This window comes from Eretmochelys imbricata, chromosome 9, assembly GCF_965152235.1.
Source record: "Eretmochelys imbricata isolate rEreImb1 chromosome 9, rEreImb1.hap1, whole genome shotgun sequence".
NCBI lineage: Eukaryota > Metazoa > Chordata > Testudines > Cheloniidae > Eretmochelys > Eretmochelys imbricata.
The window spans coordinates 77007386-77028743 of record NC_135580.1 but is presented as its reverse complement, the minus strand read 5'-3'; the positions used below and the strand labels follow the sequence as shown (position 1 = coordinate 77028743).

The window sequence follows — 21358 nt, the reverse complement described above, 5'->3', positions numbered from 1 at the left end:
ATAACACTTCTCTAGAGAATACAAAAGAGCTGCTTGTGTCTTGTGACCCACTTCTGACCAATAACTGAAATAAAGGTAAATATCAAGGAGAGACCAGAACTACTTACGGGGCTACCAGAACTAAGAAATGAGGTGATATTAAAGGGAAATTCTAGGCAGTTCGTCAAGACAAGCTGTGTGGTGGAGGCCTCCTTGTTTGGATTGTTTAAAGCTAGTTTAGATGGAATACTTAATGTGGGGGGGAGGGAAGCTGTAGGGAATAATAATCCTGTATTGGCTGGGAAGAGGGGATAGGCTAGGTAACAGAACTGCTGTGTCACATTTGGCATAGAGTTGCAACTGCAATAGTGGCTTTACTGGGTAGAGAATCTAAAAAGAGAAATTGCTTGCCAGCAGCTCTGCACTGTACTGCCCCCTCCCCTTGCATGTTTGTCAGGGATCAGTAATGGTTTCTGAACCTGCTCTATAATTGTTCTGCTAATGAAAGCCTTGTTACAACTGTTTGACTTAACAATGTTGGCTAAACTTCTTGTTTGGGAACATGATCAGTCTGGGGTACAGAGCAGGCCATTAGATATTTGCCACTTCTGATTTCCGAGGTTCATCTTGGAATTTCCACCCACAGCCCAGTTAATCTTCTGTCTCTGTTTATCTTTTTGGGAATGAAGTCTGGTTTTTAGAAAGGCTTAGCGCTCATTCTTTATATCTAGTAGTTGGTACCAAAAGTAGCTAGAGTTCTGGTCCTGCTTGGCAGAGTCCTGGGTAGAGAGAGGCTCAGTACTGGCTTCTGAAATTCACTCTAATTTACAAAAGCAGATTTTTTAGGAGGGGAGATTGTGCATACCTGCAACTTCCTCCATGCTGCTGTTGTCAATGTGGTCAGTGCTGCAATACAGGAGGCTCTGTTCTGTTTTGGCTGACCTAAAAACTCAGAATGGGCTCCTGAGAACTAATTTTAATGAGAAAGTAACCCTGTGCATGGACAAACCCAGTTTGCCAGAGTTGCACATCTGTGTCTTGGAGTCTCTGCTGCTTCAAGCATGTGGCCCATGCACACAATGAAATTCTTTTGGTCAGCAGTGTTTGTTGGGGCTGTGTCTGCGCTCTAGGTGTCCTCCAGCACCAGGGCATAAAGAATGGAGGAAGCCCAGTTGTTCCTTAATTCTTTCTTGCTGCAGGAAGATGGAAGCCTTGCAGTGTTTGCTTCTCTGTGGCTCTATTGTAATTAGTGTTATTTTAGTTGGGTTTAGAAAAAAGGGGTTGTACCCATGTTATCGGTACTAATTAGGCCTTTGGTCACTGAAACTAAGGTACCACATACAGCAGTTGAGACACTGAAACTATCTACTTCCCCTACCCTAGGCAGAAGGGATGCTGGAGTGTCCCAGAGTACACCAGAAAGGGTAGCCTCACCATCTTCCCCATCAGGACACAGTAGAGTCTTATCTCCTGCTCATCTCCCATCCCCTCTATTGGGTCTTTCCCTGACTTTCCAGTGTGGAGCTGAGACTGCTCTTAAAACAGGAGATGGCATGGATCTCACAGGGAGCAAGTTCCTGGCACCTTCCTCTGTGTCCATCAGTCCAATATCCATATGCTTGAGTCATGGCCCTGGGGTAGGCAGCCACATCACTGCAAGCCAACATCCTTTTACCCTCTTTTACGGTTAAATCCTCTTATCCTAAGAGGCAGTGTAGATCTTCCCAGCGAGGTCAGTTAGTGCAACCATAGCTCCTAGAGAGACAGGAGAAACAATTGATCCTATTGGCAATTTTGATGAAGCAGTCAATCTCTCTATGCCAGTGGTTTTCAACCTTTTTTCATTTACGGACCCCCACAAAAGTTTGAATGGAGGTGCGGACACCTTTGGAAATCTTTGACATAGTCTGTGAACCCCCCCAGGGGTCAACGGACCACTGGTTGAAAACCACTGCTCTGTCTTGTCCAGTGCATGACTTCAACGCATTCCAAGACCTGAAATGTATGGCCAAGACCCTTAACGTGCCCCTGGAAGAGAAGTCACACAAGCTGCTAGATATTCTGCATCCTTCTATACCTGATAGATTCATTATGTCTATTAACAAGGGATTGTTAGAGCCTGCAAAGGACAAGAGTGGGCTCCATGTGGACACATAGTTGGAGAGAACAGTTACTTTCCTTACAGCAATGGTGGTTATTCAGCATGGGTTGTCCACATGGATTCCACAACCATTTTTGCTGCTGCTAAGGAGTGCTACACTTCTTCTATCCTGTATTGGCAAAGGAGCTGAGGGGTGTTGGGCAAGCTTCACTCTTTATGCCCTCAGTGTGGGATAAGGGCATCCAAGGCCCAGGAGTTGCCCCAGTGGCTGCTGCTGGCCAAAAGAACCTGATCTCACATGTAAGGGGAGCATTTGCATCAAGAGAAGGAGCCATATCGGCAAAACTTCTCAAAGAACCACAGTTACCGTAAGGTAAGTAAGTGTTCTTTTTGACTGACTCTCAAACTAGAACACAAAACTCTGACCCAGTTGTTTAGGGTAGAGCAGCCTAGCATGTGCAATGAAAAAACAAGTTTAAATCTTCACAATGCATGGTGTTGACTTGGTGGAAGATGCCAATTTGTTAAATCTCATCTATAATTACCAGATTAGATGTAATTTTGAGAAGAGAATCAAAATGTAATACCTTTTCCCAACTTCTCGAGAGCCGTGCTAGGAGCCAGTCTTAGCTGGAGGTTCATCTGTATGTACAACCTAGTCCAAGGGAAGCACCAGGCTGCAATAGCTGTGAGGCTAACCTCTTGTATTTAGAGGTGGAGACCAATCAGTCTGTAGTGAATATACACTAGTGACCTATAAAAATCTAGAAGTCTTACAGACTCTCAAATCCAAACTAGTCTGTAGCAAACAGATGGTAAAAAGTAACCTAGTGCTAGCTTTCTTCAGAACTATAGATACAAATTCCAAGCAATCAGTAGTAAATGTACAGCATGCATACTTTCTCCTTGGTTTGTCAAGTTTCTCTCAACTACCTTTCACACAACAGTCTAAAATTCCTCCTTAATTACTCTTTTCAGTTTTTTTTAAACCCAAATATAACTTCTCACACAAGCTGTGGGTTTGGTGCTAGAGCTGCCTACAGCTGCCTCTTTTGGCAGTAGGTGTTCATGTGCAAAGGCTTGTATTTTTATCAGTGTTTGGGAATGACAGAAATATTTTCTGTTTCTATTGGTGAATGTAGCTTTTAGCAGCAGTAATGGTTAAAGTGGCATCCAGTCTTCTGAAGTTAGAATTTGCCAGTTTAGAAGATATTTTGCCCTTTTTAAACAACAAACATGAAACTTCTCTTCTTCAGGACTGGGTACTGAAATTCACTCTAATTTACAAAAGCAGATTTTTTAGGAGGGAGAATTCTACATACCTGCAACTTCCTCCATGCTGCTGTTGTCAATGTGATCAGTGCTGCACCTGTGAAAACTGTGGAAAAGTGTAAGGCAGAAGAGGAAAAATAAGTGTCCAGCTAGGTACTCAGATCACCTAAACAGTTTGAACCAGCAATAGGTGAATACCTAGCAGAGCACAGCGGAGAGCCAGAACATCCAGTGGCAACCTCATGCAGTGCCTGACCCAGAACATCCTGCCCCAACTCTGTAGCACTTAACATAGCGTTGCCTGGAACCTCCTTCAATAACTATATACAATATCTTCATAAATGATCTGGAGGATGGTGTGGATTGCACTCTCAGCAAATTTGCGGACGATACTAAACTGGGAGGAGTGGTAGATACGCTGGAGGGGAGGGATAGGATACAGAAGGACCTAGACAAATTGGAGGATTGGGCCAAAAGAAATCTGATGAGGTTCAATAAGGATAAGTGCAGGGTCCTGCACTTAGGACGGAAGAATCCAATGCACCGCTACAGACTAGGGACCGAATGGCTAGGCAGCAGTTCTGCGGAAAAGGACCTAGGGGTGACAGTGGACGAGAAGCTGGATATGAGTCAGCAGTGTGCCCTTGTTGCCAAGAAGGCCAATGGCATTTTGGGATGTATAAGTAGGGGCATAGCGAGCAGATCGAGGGACGTGATTGTCCCCCTCTATTCGACATTGGTGAGGCCTCATCTGGAGTACTGTGTCCAGTTTTGGGCCCCACACTACAAGAAGGATGTGGATAAATTGGAGAGAGTCCAGCGAAGGGCAACAAAAATGATTAGGGGTCTAGAACACATGACTTATGAGGAGAGGCTGAGGGAGCTGGGATTGTTTAGCCTGCAGAAGAGAAGAATGAGGGGGGATTTGATAGCTGCTTTCAACTACCTGAAAGGGGGTTCCAAAGAGGATGGCTCTAGACTGTTCTCAATGGTAGCAGATGACAGAACGAGGAGTAATGGCCTCAAGTTGCAGTGGGGGAGGTTTAGATTGGATATTAGGAAAAACTTTTTCACTAAGAGGGTGGTGAAACACTGGAATGCGTTGCCTAGGGAGGTGGTGGAATCTCCTTCCTTGGAAGTTTTTAAAGTCAGGCTTGACAAAGCCCTGGCTGGGATGATTTAACTGGGAATTGGTCCTGCTTCGAGCAGGGGGTTGGACTAGATGACCTTCAGGGGTCCCTTCCAACCCTGATATTCTATGATTCTATGATCTAGGAATCCACTCCAGCACCCAGAAGACCGTAGAAAGATTCCTGTTGATTTCAACGTGCCCTGGGAGTTGGATCAATCCTAGGATACCACAGCCCAAAATTCTGATTCTGGCTTCAGCTTCTGTCGTCTTTCTGATTCTGTGGTTCTGGTGTGGTTTCCAGTAAGCCTTGGCAGAGATGGGTGACAGGAAAAGCATTCAGAGTCTCACGGATGCCTTGGACAAGGAATCAGATCTTCTACATCAAGGTATAATCTCTGCTACAGTGAGCAGGAAGGATCCTTTTCACCTGTGAAGCCTTGGTCAATTTGCCAGGTGCATTGTAGGAGAAGGGAGTGAGGCAGTTATGCCTTCTTGAATATACTGGGTATTGGCTATTGGGTTTAATGGTCTGAGCCAGTGAGGCAAATGCTACATTTCTGTAACATATGGTGATTTGAGTTTGACTTTTTCTTATTTTCAACTTGCCTTTAATTAGAATCCCAGCACTAACGCCTGGGCAGTAGTTTGTGACATGCCCAGGAAAGTACCATTCCATGCAGGGGGGAAGACAGACTTAGGCAAGTGTCTTCTGATGAAAATATCCAGCATTGTGTACATTTGTGTAAGCGGGTGAAGGGTGCAGGATCCTTTATGGAAACAGCCTCCTGGGACCTTCTGCTAACTCCTTTTTTTTTTTTTTTTTTCTTAATACCACAGGGTTTTCTCCTTGCTTTTTCAAATGAAGGGCAGGGTTTGTGCACCACCCCTCTGGGGCGGGCAGTTTACGTTGGGCCAGACAGTGGAGCTTCAAAGCAGTTGGACACACAGTCAGTTTCACAGGTTCAGATTTGCAAACCTGCCTTTTAACCTGCGGATCCAAAGTCCGGAAAAGAACTTGTCACCAACATGAAAACAATTATTGCAGCCTATTCCCAAAATCGTAGTGGTAAGAAAATCGCAAAGCGTATTTGAAGTTATTTATAATGCTCTAGACTTGCCAGTTTCTAGTCAATTGATTAGTATTTGTTATACATTTGTTTTAGGCTGCTTTATAAAAGGGGAAAGGTTTTTTATAAACATTGTGTAACAGCAGCAGGGCTCAATCTCCCAAATTACTCTGCAGGAATGATTCTCTGAAGTTGACAATGCAAAGGAGCATCAGGTAGTTCACCAAAATAGGGGGCTGCAAAGGGTGGCAAATTCTCCCTGCCTGAGATCTCTGAATTAGCAGTAGTCGAAATCAAAGGAAAGCATCTAGCAACCCTTACTCAGGAAAGATTCCCACAGATTTTAACAGGAGTGAGAGCTAAGTAAATCTGAGTAAAGTGTGTTGGATTTGGCCCTCTGTCAACTAAAGGGCAGAACTGGGTGGTATGAGATTTCTGGGAGCTGGTGTATCTGTCTGGCATGTATCAGGGATGAGTGATGGATTTGGTAGAACTTGGTAAACTGCTCAGGGGAAGTAAACAAATGCACTCAAACCCAATGAGAGCTCCTGCATTCATTTAATTTCTACTGCCCTGTCCATGATCTGGATTTGCCTCTGGAGGGGATGAACCCCAAAGCTGGGTGAGTCAGACACACATCTGGATTTGGTGGCTTTTCTGTGACCTCCTGTTCCTGGCATTCTTCTGATCCTGCACAGCAATGTATGCCGGGGGCTCTCTTTTCTAGCTATGTAGATACATGTCTTAGGGGGCTCTTAAAATTAGAGCACCTGCCAAAATTATTTTCCCAGCCACGGAAAGGCCAGCTGTGGCTCTGTGCAACTCTTTTGAGTGCCCTGTGAGCCAGTTGCCTTGTAGTCAGGCCTTGGTGGGACAAGCCATTTGGCACATGGAGGCTCTCACAGCTCAGCCCAAATTTCTCTCTCAAGCACTGAGCCCTTCCGTGGCAAGGAGAGGATGGGTGTGCACATGGAATTTGGAGTCCGACTCCAGTTCAGAAGGGAGGAGGGATCGAAAGCCCCTCATTGTGTTTGCTGAAACATAAGTGGGAGTTAATAGTTCACCAAGGTTAGCTGGGGGGAGGAGAAGTGAAGCAAGTTAGTGTTGTTGAACTCCCTCTTTCAGGAATCAAGGCCGGGGGCAGGGGTGAGGCCCCTTTATCAGTCATTGCAGGACAGAACAGTGAGCCTTGCACATCAAGACTCGTTTTTCACTAGTTCAGACACTCCTTCCTGCTGGGACGCTTTAGCTGGGTGCATACTTGCCCCCCACTTCCCATAGTTCCTAGCTCAGGCTTCCCCAGCACACATCTGTAGAAAGGATGGCTGCTGCCTTGGATGCAGCAGAGTGACCCCAACCTGGGGCAGAATCTGCCTTCCCTGGGAGTCTGGGCAGCTTTGAAACTTGAATGTTTTGTCAAACTCCTTCCCCATGAGGCTGAACAAGCCCAGGGAGCCACCTCCCCAGACTCTGGAGGAGGTTCCATTCCCCTCAGGAGCTTGGAATGGCCTAGTATGGGCTTCATTCACCTAGCAGTGTTCGTCCCTCATCCCCATCTCAGCACACGAGCCCCGCTGGGCCTTGCCCTCTCTCCCACCTGCTTGTCTCTTTGCTCTGAGCTTCACATTCATCTTCCTCACCTGTTGTCAGCCTGGATTACTGGAGACAGCCACTGGGGGATGGGCTCGGTGTGTGTGTGTGAGGGCCTGCAGGTGCACATGTATGGAGAGTGGGGTGAAGATATGTGTTGGTGCGTGGAGTGGTTTGTGCATCTGTCTGTCAGTGCATGTGATAGGGGGACTATGTGTGCGTGTGTGTGCATGCATGTGAAGGTGTAGGTGTGCATGGGATTGTGCGTGCTTTTGAATGCTGTGTGTTTTGGGGGGAGGGAAAGAAGAGGCTCAGCAGGTGAGTGCAGCATGACCAGTAGCAGGCTCAGGAAGCGATCGATCACACGTACAAACCAAATGTGTGTGTGTGTGTTTTGCAGGGAGCCGTGCCAACGTTCAGGCCGCCCTGCATACTTTGCTCACCGTGCCCTGGCCCTCGCAGCGGGAGTTCCGAACATGGATCCAGCTCCTCTCAGTCCTGCAGTGGATCCTCAGCTTCTTGCTGATGGGTGAGTAGACCCAGCTGGCAGGAGAGGGCGCTCTGTTCTCCATCTCTCTCACCAATCGGATTCTGCTGTGGGGTTGTTGAGATTCTGCGTTGGGGTCCATATGATTTGTTAGTCTCTATCCCTAGCACCATGGTTGATAATTTCACAAAAATTCAGGACATCGGAAAATCTAGCACTAAGGCCCGAGGGAATGACTAGGCTCCCTGGAGCCAGAACAGTAGCTTTCCCCAGGGAAAGGAGGGGTGCAAGAGATCTTTGCTGGTCAGTGGGAGAAGGATTTTCAGATGAGACCTCAGAAAAATACCCCATGACACTTTTCGTAAGAGCAGAGGTCTATGATCCTGAGCCAACGTGTCTTTCTCCTCATGGCTGTGCAACGTGGTGTGCCCCGTTGGGCTGTCTGCTTCTCTCCTCGCCTTCTGGAGCTGTGTTTAGAGCTTGCTGAAGGACAATGTGCTTTGGGGTAAAGGCCCCTGTATAGGTGTGGGTTAGCTGTATTCAAATTAGGCCTGGCACCACTCCAACTTCTCAGGGGTTGAGGGACACAAAGGGCCTGCTTTTTTTTTTTTAAAACTGCTGAGCACCCAAAATGCGAGTTAATGTGGGGTGCTGAGGCACCTCTGAAAACAAAGGCCCAGAATGTTTACCCTCTCCTGCTGTGCACCCGCCCCTCAGAAAAAGCTTAGATTGTGGATTGCAGGTGGGGGCGGGAGGGGGGCAGAGACTGTCTCCGTATATGTTTTGTACAGTGCTTAGCAGGACAAGGTCATGATCCTGACTGGGGCCTCCGAGCACAGCCACAGTTGAAATAGCTCAGAATCCCAAACAGGAATTCAGATCCTCCAACTTGCCTCCCACTTACAAAGGGGATGGGAGGCGCCTTGGCTCGCTTACAGATACACCCCCAGCTGCACTCTGTGACAGGAGACTTCCTGTTAGCTTAATTATTTTATTCTGCGGAATTCTGTTTTGGGACTGTGACTTGCAAATCAGATCCAGTTAGTGCTTGTTACAGAATAATCGATTTAAAAGTGAATGGAGGGTTAGTGGTTCAGCTTTTCAGGAGACTGAATTTGTTGTTGAGACAAAAGAGACTTGTGACATTGTTATCTAAAGTCCTAGGCTGTAAACTGCTGGGGGCAGGGACCATCTTTTTGGTCTGTTTGTACAGTGCCTTGCACATTGGGGCCCCGAGGTGCTACTGCAATAGAAATTTATTATAATATACACCTGAATGAGCTCTACAAATATGGGATTAGCTTTCCACCATTAGACTCAGTGGTAGCTAGGCTGCATTTTGAGACCTCTGGCGGTGCTGCATGCGTCACAGTGGAGCAAAACAAGGCACAGTCCCAGCACGTGTGGTTACTGCAGTCAAAAGCCACTCATGATCTTTCCCCGGCTGCTCCATGTGCTGGAAGTGGGCTGTCGTTTGAGTACACTATATACGTGGGGGGGTCAGAGGGGCTCGGAGTCAGCAGGCTTTCTCATATCTGACAGGTTTCAGAGTAGCAGCCATGTTAGTCTGTATCCGCAAAAAGAAAAGGAGTACTTGTAGCACCTTAGAGACTAACAAATTTATTTGAGCCTAAGCTTTCGTGAGCTACAGCTCACTTCGTCGGATGCATGCAGGGGAAAATACAGCCAGAGTAGCTCACCTTACCTGATCACTCTTGTTACAGTCTGGATGGTAACACCCATTGTTTCATGTTCTCTATGTATATAAATCTCCCCACTGTATTTTCCACTGAATGCATCCGATGAAGTGAGCTGTAGCTCACGAAAGCTTAGGCTCAAATAAATTTGTTAGTCTCTAAGGTGCTACAAGTACTCCTTTTCTTTTCTCATATCTGAAGCTGTTTGGCCAGATGTAGCAGGCCGTACCTATATTAGGAAAATTGGAGCCTGTAGTTCTCCATCAGAGTGGCTTCAGCATAGACCAGGCTCTTGAGGTTTTACTACTGTGCTGCCTAGGCAGGCTGTACGGTTAAAGATGACCATGGTAAAAAGGCCTGAATCTTGTCTACAACACAGCCTCTTTCCAGGGAGCACCACAGCTAACGAATTAGGGCCCCAAATTTTGCTAGTGCAGCAAAGCTAGTCTGGCTGTTGTTCTGCCCTTACAGATTCAGCATGGAGGCTTAATGGATCTGGATTGGTTGGTCAGTGCTGAAACACAGCCAGTCAGAACACACAGCAAATAAGCAGGCATTTTGGCCTACGGCCAAGTGCTGGGAATCAGATATTTTCTGGGGTGGGTGGGAAGGTCTGCCCAGTTTTGAATTGGCCCAAAGAGGATGGGATTCAGTGTGGGCACTCATCTCATCACACATTAGAACTGGAGCATTATGGGGTGCTGCTGTGAAAACTCAATCCCTAGAGACCAGGAACTGATGGGCGTATTTCCACACAGGGACAGGTGAGCTAACCTCTTGCTTGATACCCTCAGGAATCGTCTTCCTGTTTCTCCTCATCTATTTGGTTTTCACCAGCTTCTGGCCAGTTTCTGCTCTATATCTTGCCTGGGTAATCTTTGACTGGGACGCACCGGAGCAAGGTATGGGAAGGTACAGCCTAATTTACTGCGTATATGTATGCATAGGAGCGCAGAGGGGAGACAGACTTGCTGGAGGATTCAGATGTCTGTCCAACCCCTTGCATGTGTGTCCTTGTCTCTGAAAGTATGATCTGTATATATAGGTCTCCAGGCACAGGTATTTTCTAAATCACACTCACACTAAAGGCATTTCCCCATGAACAAGGGAAATAGGTCCAGAGACACACACAGGGAGTAAACCGTAAAGTTTACAGCGGATTGTGCAAAGATCTTTGTGTGCTCTTTGCCTTTTTTTCCTTCTCCTCTTCCAAGATTTGCCTGCTTATTTAATGATCTTTAGTGGCTGGCCCTTCCACAACATCTGCTCAGTGTCATGGGTGGTTAAAATGTGACTCTGACAGCACCCAGGCCAGAACGCGGTTTAATTTCATTCTGTTTCTCTGTATTATAACACCTAGCAACTTTTAGAGCAGCAGCAGGGATAGTCCAGAAGCACAGACTCCTGTCATCTGAGATTAAGGAGACCCTCTTTTATCTGTTAGCAATACAGGACCTATGACATAGTTCCGGGCAGTTGTGATTCCTTCTAGTAGGGCACAAATATGCACAGAGAATCATTACATCAGCTGGGGCATAAGCAGCCCGAGAAGGTAAGATTCCCAGAAGAGCCAGCATCCCATTTTCCTCTTCATTTCTCTGGCCTAGTGACAAAGACAAACTACAGAGGTGCAGGGATTCTCCAAAAGAGTCAATCTTTCCAGCAATCCCCAGCGTGGCTGTGATGGGTGGTTGCTGTGTGAGGTCTCCTTGGGGACTGCGTTCCAAAATTGCAGCAGTTTGTGGTGGTCCCTTGTCATTGTGGCACAGCTATTTTTGCAAAATATCAGAGGGGAAAGCCAGTTAGTAGTGGGAACTTCTGCAAAGGAACAAGCCTGCTGTAAGACACTAGAGGGCAGCAGCCCATAACATACCCAGGAGATACTGGCCCTGTGAGAGGATCGTCCTAGAGCTGGCTTTTCATGGGAACTTCCAAGGTTTCAAAAGCTGTTTTGTTCCACGCTGCAATAAAACGATCTTTTGGACAACTGGTCTAAAACTGAATTGTGCCAAAATGTCTCTTTTCACATCAGAACACACGTGTCCATCCTAGTGAGTAAGGCGCTGGCCTGTGGTGTGGGAGACCCAGGTTCTAATCCTTGCTCTGTGCCTGATTCAGAGCACAGTTTTTCATCCCAGATCACTCTGAATCAGACAGAGCAGGGTCTTGAGCCTGGGTCTCCCACATCCCAGGACAGTGCCCTGGCCATCAGGCTACCCAGTACAATTTCTCCTCCCTCCCCCCATCTTTCCAACTAAAACTGCACATCTCTGCAAACTGTTACAGCAAAAAAATCATGTAGTCACCAATGTTCTGACTAGCTCTGGTCTGCTGGGAGGCAAGAGCTAAAAGGAAGAGGAACTGACCAAATTCCCAATGAGAGTGGAGTCTGTCCTCAGTGTCTGTGTGAGCTCCTTGCCCCCATGCCTACTCGCTCTTGTGTGGTTTGCAGGTGGGAGGAGGTCAGCGTGGGTGCGAAACTGGCCTGTCTGGAAGCATTTCCGAGATTACTTCCCTATTCAGGTAAGTCGTGCTGGGCAGGTGTGCCAGGCCCTTGCTATCCATACAGTATGTGCTGAGTGCTGTACTGTAGAATTTCAACTTCCTGCAAACCTCTGGACAAGCTCTTAAGTCCCTCAGGCATCTCTGTTGGGCCCCTTGCCTGAATAGATCTCTCATGTCTCTCTGTATAAATACGCCCATCCTGCAACCTGGCTGCTGGCAGCTTCATGGGTGCCCAGTACGTCCACCTGCCCCTGAAATTGCACATGCATTTTTCTGTATATGCCAGGCCAGACCCTACATGGAGCTCCCAGTAAAGCCAATAGAAATTTGTTTTAAAAATTGATGGTTGAATTAATGTGACCTGCTGCTGCTCCCCTAGTGGACATTTGAGACAACAGCCACCTTACTCTTCACAGAATCCTTAGGATCACATCTGGTACAGATGCTTCTGCCCAAATCAAATCCCGGGCCCCACAAAATTCAGCAATTCAATAGCTGTTCAGCGCATGTATTTATTTTGGGTGAGGGAGTAAACTGCTGAGCACAGCTCAGCTCAGGAATGAAAGAAAAGGCTGCCATGTGAGGAGAGATTAATAAGATGGACTTTTCAGCTTGGAAAAGAGATGACTAAGGGGGGATATGATAGAGGTCTATAAAATCATGGCTGGTGTAGAGAGATTAAATAAGGCAGTGTTATTTACTCCTTCCCATAACACAAGAACTAGGGGTCACCAAATGAAATTAATAGGCAGCAGGTTTAAAACAAACAAAAGGAAGTATTTTTTCACACTATGCTCAGTCAACCTGTGGAACTCCTTGCCTGGGGATGTTGTGAAGGCCAAGATTATAACAGGGTTCAAAAAAGAACTAGATAAATTCACAGAGGATAGGTCCATCAATAGCTATTAGTCAGGATGGGCAGGGATGGTGTCCCTAGCCTCTGTTTGCCAGACGCTGGGAATGGGCAACAGGGGATGGATCGATTGATGATTACCTGTTCTGTTCATTCCCTCTGGGGTACCTGGCATTGGCCACTGTTGGAAGATGGGATACTGGGCTGGATGGACCTTTGGTCTGACCCAGTATGGCCGCTCTTATGTTCTTATGTGCTGATTTGTCCATCTGTTTGTGGATGAGTGTGTGTACCAGGTGGGGATTGCCATGCGGGTATTTATCCAGCAGTGCCTACCTGCAGTCACGCATAGAGACCTGTGACCCAACTAGGATCCTCCTTCCCTCTTCCCCCACCAGTCCCTGCCCTCCCCATTGATTATGCATCTTCTCCCTCTAGTTGGTAAAGACTCACAGCCTCGTCCCCAGTCACAATTATATAATTGGTGCACACCCCCATGGGATCCTCTGCGTTGGGGCCTTCTGCAACTTCATCACTGAGTCCACTGGCTTCTCTGAGAAGTTCCCCGGCATCAGACCCTTCCTGGCCACACTGGCTGGCAACTTCCGGCTACCTGTCTTCAGGGAGTACCTGATGAGTGGGGGTGAGCATGCTCAGGGAGTGTCCCTCACAAAGGTCCAAAAATCACACCAGAAGTGTTGCAGATGTGGCTAGTACAAGAGATGTAGGAGATCTGGAAAACAGCCAGCTCCTCTCTTCTTCTTTCCATCAATGATCATCTGAGTCCCTTGCCTCTACAGCGTCTGGCCAAAGGCCCTTTCAAACCCTCTGGATACTGAATCCGCTGCTGGCAACACCATTCTATTCTCATGTGCTTCTGTTCTTTTTTTCCCAAGACTAAAGCAAATTTTAGTACTTGCCAAAATGTCAGCTTGACATTGCTACCTTGGCCAGGCTTAGTGCTGTCAGCGGCTCACTGAGGTTCTCCCGCAATGCTCTGCTACTGCTCTTCCATCCTGCCCCACACCCAGCGCTACTCCAGCCTGCCCCCTCCTGCTCTGCCCCTGTTCCTCAGCCTGGGTTGAGTGATGGAATTCCATGCTGCAGCCAGGCCCTAGAGAAGGAAAGATGGGGGAACGCCTCAGAGCTCAAGTTTTTCGTAGGCTACATAGGTTTTCCCTAGGGATTGTTCCTTGCACCATCCCCTGAGAAAGCTCAAAGACCTGAGCAGCTGTCATTTTTCATGGAGCCCAGACGTGAAGTTTGCCCTGCTCTGTCCTCCCCTCCCTGAGTGCCAGTTCCCAGGCTCAGTCACTGAAAATGGCACCATAATGGCATCCCCTGGGAAACTGCATTCTGTCTGGCACAGCTGCTACTTCCTGCTGCCTCCCCGGGCTGCTGGCTAACGTGGGCATTCAGAAGCCATGTGTAGCCCAGTGGGTGTCCGATTTTGGCCTCAGTTCTGCTGATCCCCTTAGCCTATTGCATCCTCCAGAGCAAGAGACCCCATGGCTCCTGTGTGGACACAAGGTGTCGCCCTTATTCCACGTTTTGGGCTCCTGGGCAGGGACATAGATCTGCCTACATCACATGGCTCTGGGCAGGGCTCAGTGCTCCTAACTCTGCTGGGAGGAAGGAAAGAGAATAGCTTCCCCATGCCTTTTGCATGCCTGAGTGATGGGCACCTGATCATCCACCTGCCCTCACTTGTTGGGATGTTCTCCTCAAATCCTAACTGTAGGCAGGTTTCCAAGCCCCCTGAACTCATTCAGAGACTGGGGCCAGGGGTCTGTCCCCCAAGTCAGCTGGTGAGTCAAGGGGTTCTCAGTCAGGTGGGGCAAGAGCTGGTTTCCATTGCAGTTCTCCTCACGCCCCCTTGGTGCTCTGCTCTTTAGGCCTGTGCCCTGTGACACGTCAGGCAATAGGGTACCTGCTCTCTCAGAATGGCAGTGGCAACGCTGTGGCCGTCGTGATTGGAGGTGCAGCCGAGTCACTGTCTTGCCAGCCAGGAATCACAACATTAATCCTCAAAAACCGCAAAGGCTTTGTTCGGATGGCACTGCAGCATGGGTGAGTATTGTCAACCAGACGCTGTCCGGAGAGACCTCCAGTTCCTCTGGTAGCACCTCCAGGAAACTGGCCTGGGGCCAGTCACCCCCCAGGACCTGCCAAGCCAGCCACATGACCAGGAAACAGGGCCTGGCACCTCTTCCCTGCTTGGGATTGCCCCAGGCAACCCATCCCTGGCCTACCTTTCAGTAGGACCCAGGAGATAGGATAGTGAGTGTGTCTCAGCTGCTACTTACTGTGGCTCCCAAGGGAGGCTGGTTCTGTATGAGCAAGTTTGTAGCCGGGCCCCATGGTGCTGAAGTGCAGTAGCGAGCATAGATGCTGGAACTAGTGGTCCTGGGGTCGCGGCCACACCCCCTGGGTTGAAGTGGGTTCCATTATATTCAGGGTTTACAATTTGGTTCAGTGGTGTTCAGCCACCCCCACTAGACAAATTGTTCTTCACCCCTGGTAGTGAGTGCTACCCTGGGTGGGGGGGTGCTGGCTACAAGGGCACTCATGTTACAATGCTTTCTCCCCCAGGGCACACCTGGTTCCTGCCTTCTCCTTTGGTGAGAATGACCTCTTCCGGCAGGTGGTTTTTGAAGAGGGCAGCTGGATGAGGGGCATTCAGAAGAGGTTCCAGAAGCTGGTGGGCTTTGCTCCCTGTGTCTTCTACGGACGGGGTTTAACCTCTATCCATTCCCGAGGCTTCCTGCCCTACCCGAAGCCTATCACCACTGTCAGTAAGTATCCCCTTACTCTTCTCCTGTGGCTTTAGCTGCCCAAAAGCCCTGTCCCTGGGGGTTGAGTCCTGGTTGTCTCAGCCAGCATTTCTCAAATGCGGCCACCAGCGGCTTTTCTAGTGGTCACAGCCTCCTGGGCTGTGATTTGGGGGAGAGAGGGCAGCAGTGGCCCCTCCCCCTCCCTGTTGCTCCTGGATGCACCACCTTGGTGTTGACTGCAAGCAGAAGTCGAGCCCTGCCTCCTCTGGAGACAGCTGGGACACAGCGCAGGAGGAGGAGGCAGCTGGTGAGTTCCCCACCTTTCCAGGGGTAGTGAGGCTCAGGCTTTGGGCTTCACCCCTAGGGTGGTGGGGCGGCAGGCTCTGGCCATTGGTCTTTGGCCGCACAGTGGGAGCCCAGGGCTGGAGCCCGAAGACCTCAGGCTCTGGGCATGGCGCTTTGGCTCTGGCTACGAGGCATCAGGTTCTGTCACCCCTGGCTCCTGCTGGCTCCCCCAACTTACTTACTCAGCCCCGGCTTAATTTGTCCCCAGGTTTGTCGGGGCTGAGTAAGTATGCTGTGAAAAGTGATATTTATATGTTTTTTAATATCACTTTTAACAACAGACTTATTAGCTAGCAATAAATAAATTACAATGATTTGAACTTGTATATTTCCATATTTATTTGTTTTTCCTAAAGCTAATTAAGTATTTTAGGAAAAAATTTGAGAGCCACCATGAGCAAGATTTGGTGGCCACACTCTGAAACCACCAAAAATTTATCCTGAGAACCCTTAGTCTAAGCTGACAAAGAGGGTTCCACTTGCCATTGAGTTTGTGGCAGGTGTGGAAGCCAAAAACTCATCATGATGTGAGGGGTGAAATCCAGCAATGGGAAGAGTGGGTCCAGGGGCTTGTGAACCTGCAGTGGGAGGGTGCTGTCCCAGGGCACAGTGTGTTCTCTTCCCTCCCTCTTTGCCTGTGGCCAGGCACTCTTGGTGTCTCTGTGGTACTACTGCCCATATGTAACAGTTCACTAGGAAGAAAGTTTGGCATTAGCATTCCAAGGCCCAGCTCATTACGAAGGGCAGGGAGTCCTCCCAGCTGCACCAGCTGGTTTATTCCAGGTGCTTAGGATTCACTCTCCCACCCCCTTTCTGGCTCTGGCAGTAGGAGAACCTGTGACGGTGCCCAGGATCAAGGAGCCGAGTCACGAGACGGTGGATCTGTACCATGCTATGTACATCCGCTCCCTGCTCAAACTCTTCAATGACCACAAAGCCAAGTATGGCCTGTCGGAGGCAGACGAGCTGAGGATCCTGTGAATGAGGCCAGAGAGAAGCCCCGGGACTTTGGGCAGCCAAGCCCTAACTCTCAAGGGCTGCCTGCTCTTGGAGGTGGGAACGGCAGCTTACCTGGCAGGATGGGGACTCTCAGGGACATACTGTTCCGCTGCACCCCAACTACTGCTTGCCCTCTACCCCGGTGCCTTACTCACTTGTCCCCTTGCTGCTGCCCCAGCCTCTGCTTCTGTTCCCTCCAGAAGATGAATGAAGGAAGGAAGGAGCTCCCTGCTTGTCGTATCCCAGCGTTTCCTGTGTGCTTTCTGCTCGCTCCCATGGGCAATGCAGTGAGTTGGCTTCCTCAGCTCCCAAAGCCCCCTCAGGGAAGGGGAAGGGAGGAGCACAGGAAGGACAGGTGCTGGGGCTTGGAGGGGATGGGGAATGTGCACGTGAGCAGAGAGACATGGGGGAATGTGTGTGGGGACATTTCTCCTCTGTCCAGACCCCGCTCTCCTGGATGGAGATGAATAGTAGCTTTGTGCTGCTGCTAATGGAACAGAGGAATGCAACCCTGCAGGCTAAACTCTGCCTAGGGCTCCAGCTCCGACTAAGGAGGAGGGAGGGTGAGATGGATAGAATGGGGGAAAAGAGGAGAGGGGGAGAAAAATGGAGGGAAAGCCCTTGTCTGAAACGAATGTGAAAAACAGGGTTACCAGGGGGGCCTGCAGTGCCATGTAGGGTGTGTTGTGAGGGGCAGGGCCCTGAGACTGAGGGTCTCTGAGGAGCTGGCTGCTGACTCAATTCCTTGCCTAAGGAAAGCTAGCCAGCTATAACTCCTTGTGGCCTTGTGTCTGTCCCTAGTGCCCATGTAGAATGGAGCCTCCTGGGAGGGTTTGTCCTTCCACCTCCATTTTGCTGGCTAAGCATGTAGCTTGAAAGCAGGCATGTCAGGCTGTTTATCCCAAGGGGACATGTCATCCCTGCACCAGGCTGGAGAGTTCTCTCTGTGGTGGTTAACATGGGCAGCTTTGCCTCAGCCTTAGAATCAGGCCAGGGACTGGGCTACCCCTCCCACAGTGAGGAGGGATGGACAGTCAGGGGGTTCATGGGAAGCTTGGTGAGACTCTGGCCAGGACGTAGCCAGCATGCGCATGATTTTCCCTTTGAATCTCCCCTTCCCAACACATCTTGTTCCCTGCCTTAGCTGTGGCCATCCCTTTGCTTTCCCCATGGCCCCTGTATGTGCCACCCACCACTTTCTTAGATCGTGGGTCCTAGCCCCACAATTCCTTGTCCCTGTCTGTGTGAGTTGGCAACCGGAAAGGCCAGTGCACCTGGAGCTCTGTGGAGAGACACCAGGTCCCAGAAGAGCAATAGCAGAGTCCCTGGGGGGACTACACCTGGGAGATTGCAGTGATTTTTGGGCACTGTGTGACCAGAAAGAGATTGATCCTAGGAAGGGGATCAGAATGGAGCAAGAAAAACTATCAGGAGCTGGAGGGAAAGCCTAGAGTGACAAAGCAGGGTGGGCCAAGTCTGCAAACCTCTGACAAGTGTGTCCCCCTAGGGAGGGCAAGAGGTTAGTTATGAGTAAAGGCAGGTGTAACTAGGAGGTTTGGAGGCAATTGATGATGAGAAAATGCAGACTGTCTCTCAATTTCTCCTGTCACTGAAATGTACTGAGCTTGAGTGTTGTCTCCTAAGGGAAGGGGTGGGCGCCCCAGGACATGGGGCATTTCAGGCTGGGTCTGACAAAACAGTAGGTCTGGACTGTGCTGTAGAGGCCAATCCTGCTTTGGCTCCAGGGCTGGATGGGGCAATCTAATGGGGCTTGTCCATCACTCACCTCGATGATTCTGTGTTGAATACATTTGTATAAATATCATACTGACATGGACCACGTTGTGTGAGAAGGAGGCAATTCTGCAGGTGGGGAAGTGCCATGCGGTAGTCCATACACATACATACATACATGCCAAGAACATAACCATGCATGTGCCTGGACATCCCCCTCCATGCCCAGACATGCGCACAAACACACACTGCTCCTTACACATGTGAAGGTATATGTACACAGATACATATACCCCTCCATGCACAAGCGTAGAGCACACACTCCTAAGGGCTTTCAAACACACCTCATTGTTCTTTGGAGAAGGGAGGCCTCTACATGTTGTTCCAAGGATTCAATAGGACATCCCAAAGGACTGCACTAGCCATTCCCTGCTGAAGACCGTGCTCTTGAGCAGTGAACGTGGCTCCCCCTGCAGGCCCTTCCTGTGCTGGTTGAGGGGGCTGCTAGCCTGCTGCTCCCACTGTACAAATGACAAAGGGTCTGTCACAAGCCCCTGTGCATGGAGTAGCTTAAGGGGAAAAAGGAGGAGGAAGTCCTTAGCCATTGTCAAGCCCATGAGATGGCAGGGTTGCTCCTGTGGTCACACCTTCTATTGTTGGGCTCCTTTTCAATTGCCTGGGACCCTGTCATTCTGCTCTGAGCTACCTCAGTGGCTCTCAGCTGTGCTCTGCTGCCATGCCTGGAGGCCCAGAATGGGGGGGCTGTGACACCTTATGGGAGCACTGAGTGGAGGGTCCTGGCCTAGCTCTAGGCTCTTTGTGGTGAGAAGATTCTAAGGATGCCAGGGGAATGTAACTGGGTAGCTCCCCATAGCTGTGTGTAACTGGGTAGCTTCTGCACCCAGCCCCTGGCGCTTAGCTCAGGTCCCAGGGCTTACTGTGTTTTTTTTCCAAGCCCAGTGAGTAATGTCAGGCAGCTGGTACCAGTGTGGAGAAAGCCCAGCATTAAGGCTGGGATTAACCTCCCTGAGGAGCTCAACTCCATAGAACAAAAGCTGCTCGACTACTGCCATCACTTGTGAGCAAAGCCTCAGCCTGATGCCTGCTGGAGCAGCTGCTGAGGGCCCCCGAATGGGGAATGTCTGAGGCCACCCGCACTGCAGTATCAGAGGCAAAGTAGTGCATGGATTAGCCCCGCTCGTGGGACATGCTGGTACTAAACCTGGAGGATGCAGATCAGGGGCACCGCACAGGCAGGTACTGCTTTCCATGGAGTCTGTGAAGAAACAGGGCTGAAACCATGGTAATAATTTCCTCCATTTCCAAAGCTCCCAAAGCAATTTGCATGCCCACAGCCCCACTGAAATGCAGCCGCCTCTAAGGTGGAGACGACAGCACCTGGTGCAGAGCACCCTGCTAGGAAATTTGTTTCTGGCCTCAGAGTGTATTCAGGGGTAGAGGGCAGCTTCTGCACCTGACCCCCCAGCCTCTGCAAGCAGAGAAGGTAATGGCACAAGACCCCTCTGTTAGCTTAAAGCTTTCGCTTCGCTGAAGGAAAAGCTGGTGATGGGGTAGTGCCTAGTGCTGGGCCCAGGCCGGGGCACCCTGGTGAGCTATTTCCTGGGTGTAGATGACAGCAGCATTGAAAGCAAAGATCACCCATGAGGCCAGGCTGAGTCATGTGAACACAATCCTGTGGGGAGGACAAACAGGTTGCTTTGGCAGCTCCCCCCTCAGATTTCCATAGGCAGAGATGGTCCTCCCCCTGTGCGTGTCTCCCTTCCTGCCCCAGCTCTGCTCCCCACAGAAGGCAGGCTGGGCTCATGAATTCTAGAATGTGGAATACCTAATTCATTACACCCTAATATGTTAGTATCCTCCAGCATCATCGCTGGAGCACTTCACACACTCACCTGTATGCTCCCTTGCAGGTACTACCCGTATGCCCACACAATTAAACAATAGAGCTATGCAAACAGTTCAAAAGTAAACACCACTAAAGGAAACATTCTGAAGAGCTTGTTTACTTAGAGGCACTATAACAGAAAGTTCTTTACACTCCCAATTTCCTGGCTTCCCTGCAGAAATGCTCATATTAAAAGCAAACCCACATGCCCTAGTCAGCAGAGGTGCCAGGTCAGGTCATACTAGGGACTTATTGGGTTGGGGGGAAGCTTTTCACTGGCTTTAGAAATGTTTGTTGGAGTTTAACTAATATCTGGCAGAGAAAAATGGAACATAAAGTGGTGAATCTTTCCTGCCCCTTGATTCTCATCACGAAGTAGGGGAGAAACCAGAATCTAAGGGACACCTTTCAGAGGCTGAAATGCCGGAACCTGTGTAAACAAGCCCATTCTCAGTTGTGGGAGAGGCACTGAGACATGGTGCGTGGGGGGGGTGGATGGTGCTGGGGTGTGTGAAAGCCATTTCAGGTATGAGCTGGTGGGAAGAATTAGCAAAAAGGAGGGAAAATGCCCCCTTCCTACCACAGGCCTTTCTGCTTGAGGCTCAAACCTTTTTATTTGAATACTTGAGCACACTAAGTGCAGACCTAAAGGGACTGGGGAAATTTCCCCAGCAGGAGAAATATAGGTGCAAAACATGCTGAGCTTGGAGTCTCCATTTGGTACAATACCAACCTCACAAATCATCTAAGACCTTCTTTAGAGGCCCTGGGAAACCACCTGGGCCTTCCCCTCCGCTACCCTTCCCCTTTACAAGACCTATCAGGAGGTAGCAGGTGTGCCCTCAGTTATTTCCCCACTCTGACTGTAGTGGAAAACTCACTCTGGCCATTTCCAGGAGTCCTGAGGGGTAAAACTG

At 49.4% G+C, this 21358-nt stretch overlaps 1 protein-coding gene across 1 annotated transcript; it reads left to right on the top strand.

Moving 5' to 3' along the window:
* The first annotated feature begins 4804 nt into the window (after nt 1–4804).
* Nucleotides 4805–18582, top strand: LOC144270512 (diacylglycerol O-acyltransferase 2-like). Its single transcript, XM_077827010.1, has 9 exons — nt 4805–4870; nt 5322–5550; nt 7542–7670; nt 10120–10227; nt 11778–11848; nt 13122–13326; nt 14579–14753; nt 15276–15478; nt 16629–18582. Exons 2-9 carry the CDS (start codon nt 5511–5513, stop codon nt 16781–16783), a joined length of 1086 nt encoding a protein of 361 aa, XP_077683136.1. The 5' UTR covers nt 4805–4870; nt 5322–5510; the 3' UTR covers nt 16784–18582.
* Nucleotides 18583–21358: the final 2776 nt, after the last annotated feature.

What these genes read in the sequence shown, in the direction of transcription:
- LOC144270512 (XM_077827010.1), top strand. Translation starts at nt 5,511, where the DNA reads ATGAAAACAATTATTGCAGCCTATTCCCAAAATCGTAGTG. An exon ending in CTGGGACGCACCGGAGCAAG is followed by an intron (nt 10,228 to 11,777) that starts GTATGGGAAGGT and finishes TGTGGTTTGCAG; the next exon opens with GTGGGAGGAGGTCAGCGTGG. An exon ending in GAGATTACTTCCCTATTCAG is followed by an intron (nt 11,849 to 13,121) that starts GTAAGTCGTGCT and finishes TTCTCCCTCTAG; the next exon opens with TTGGTAAAGACTCACAGCCT.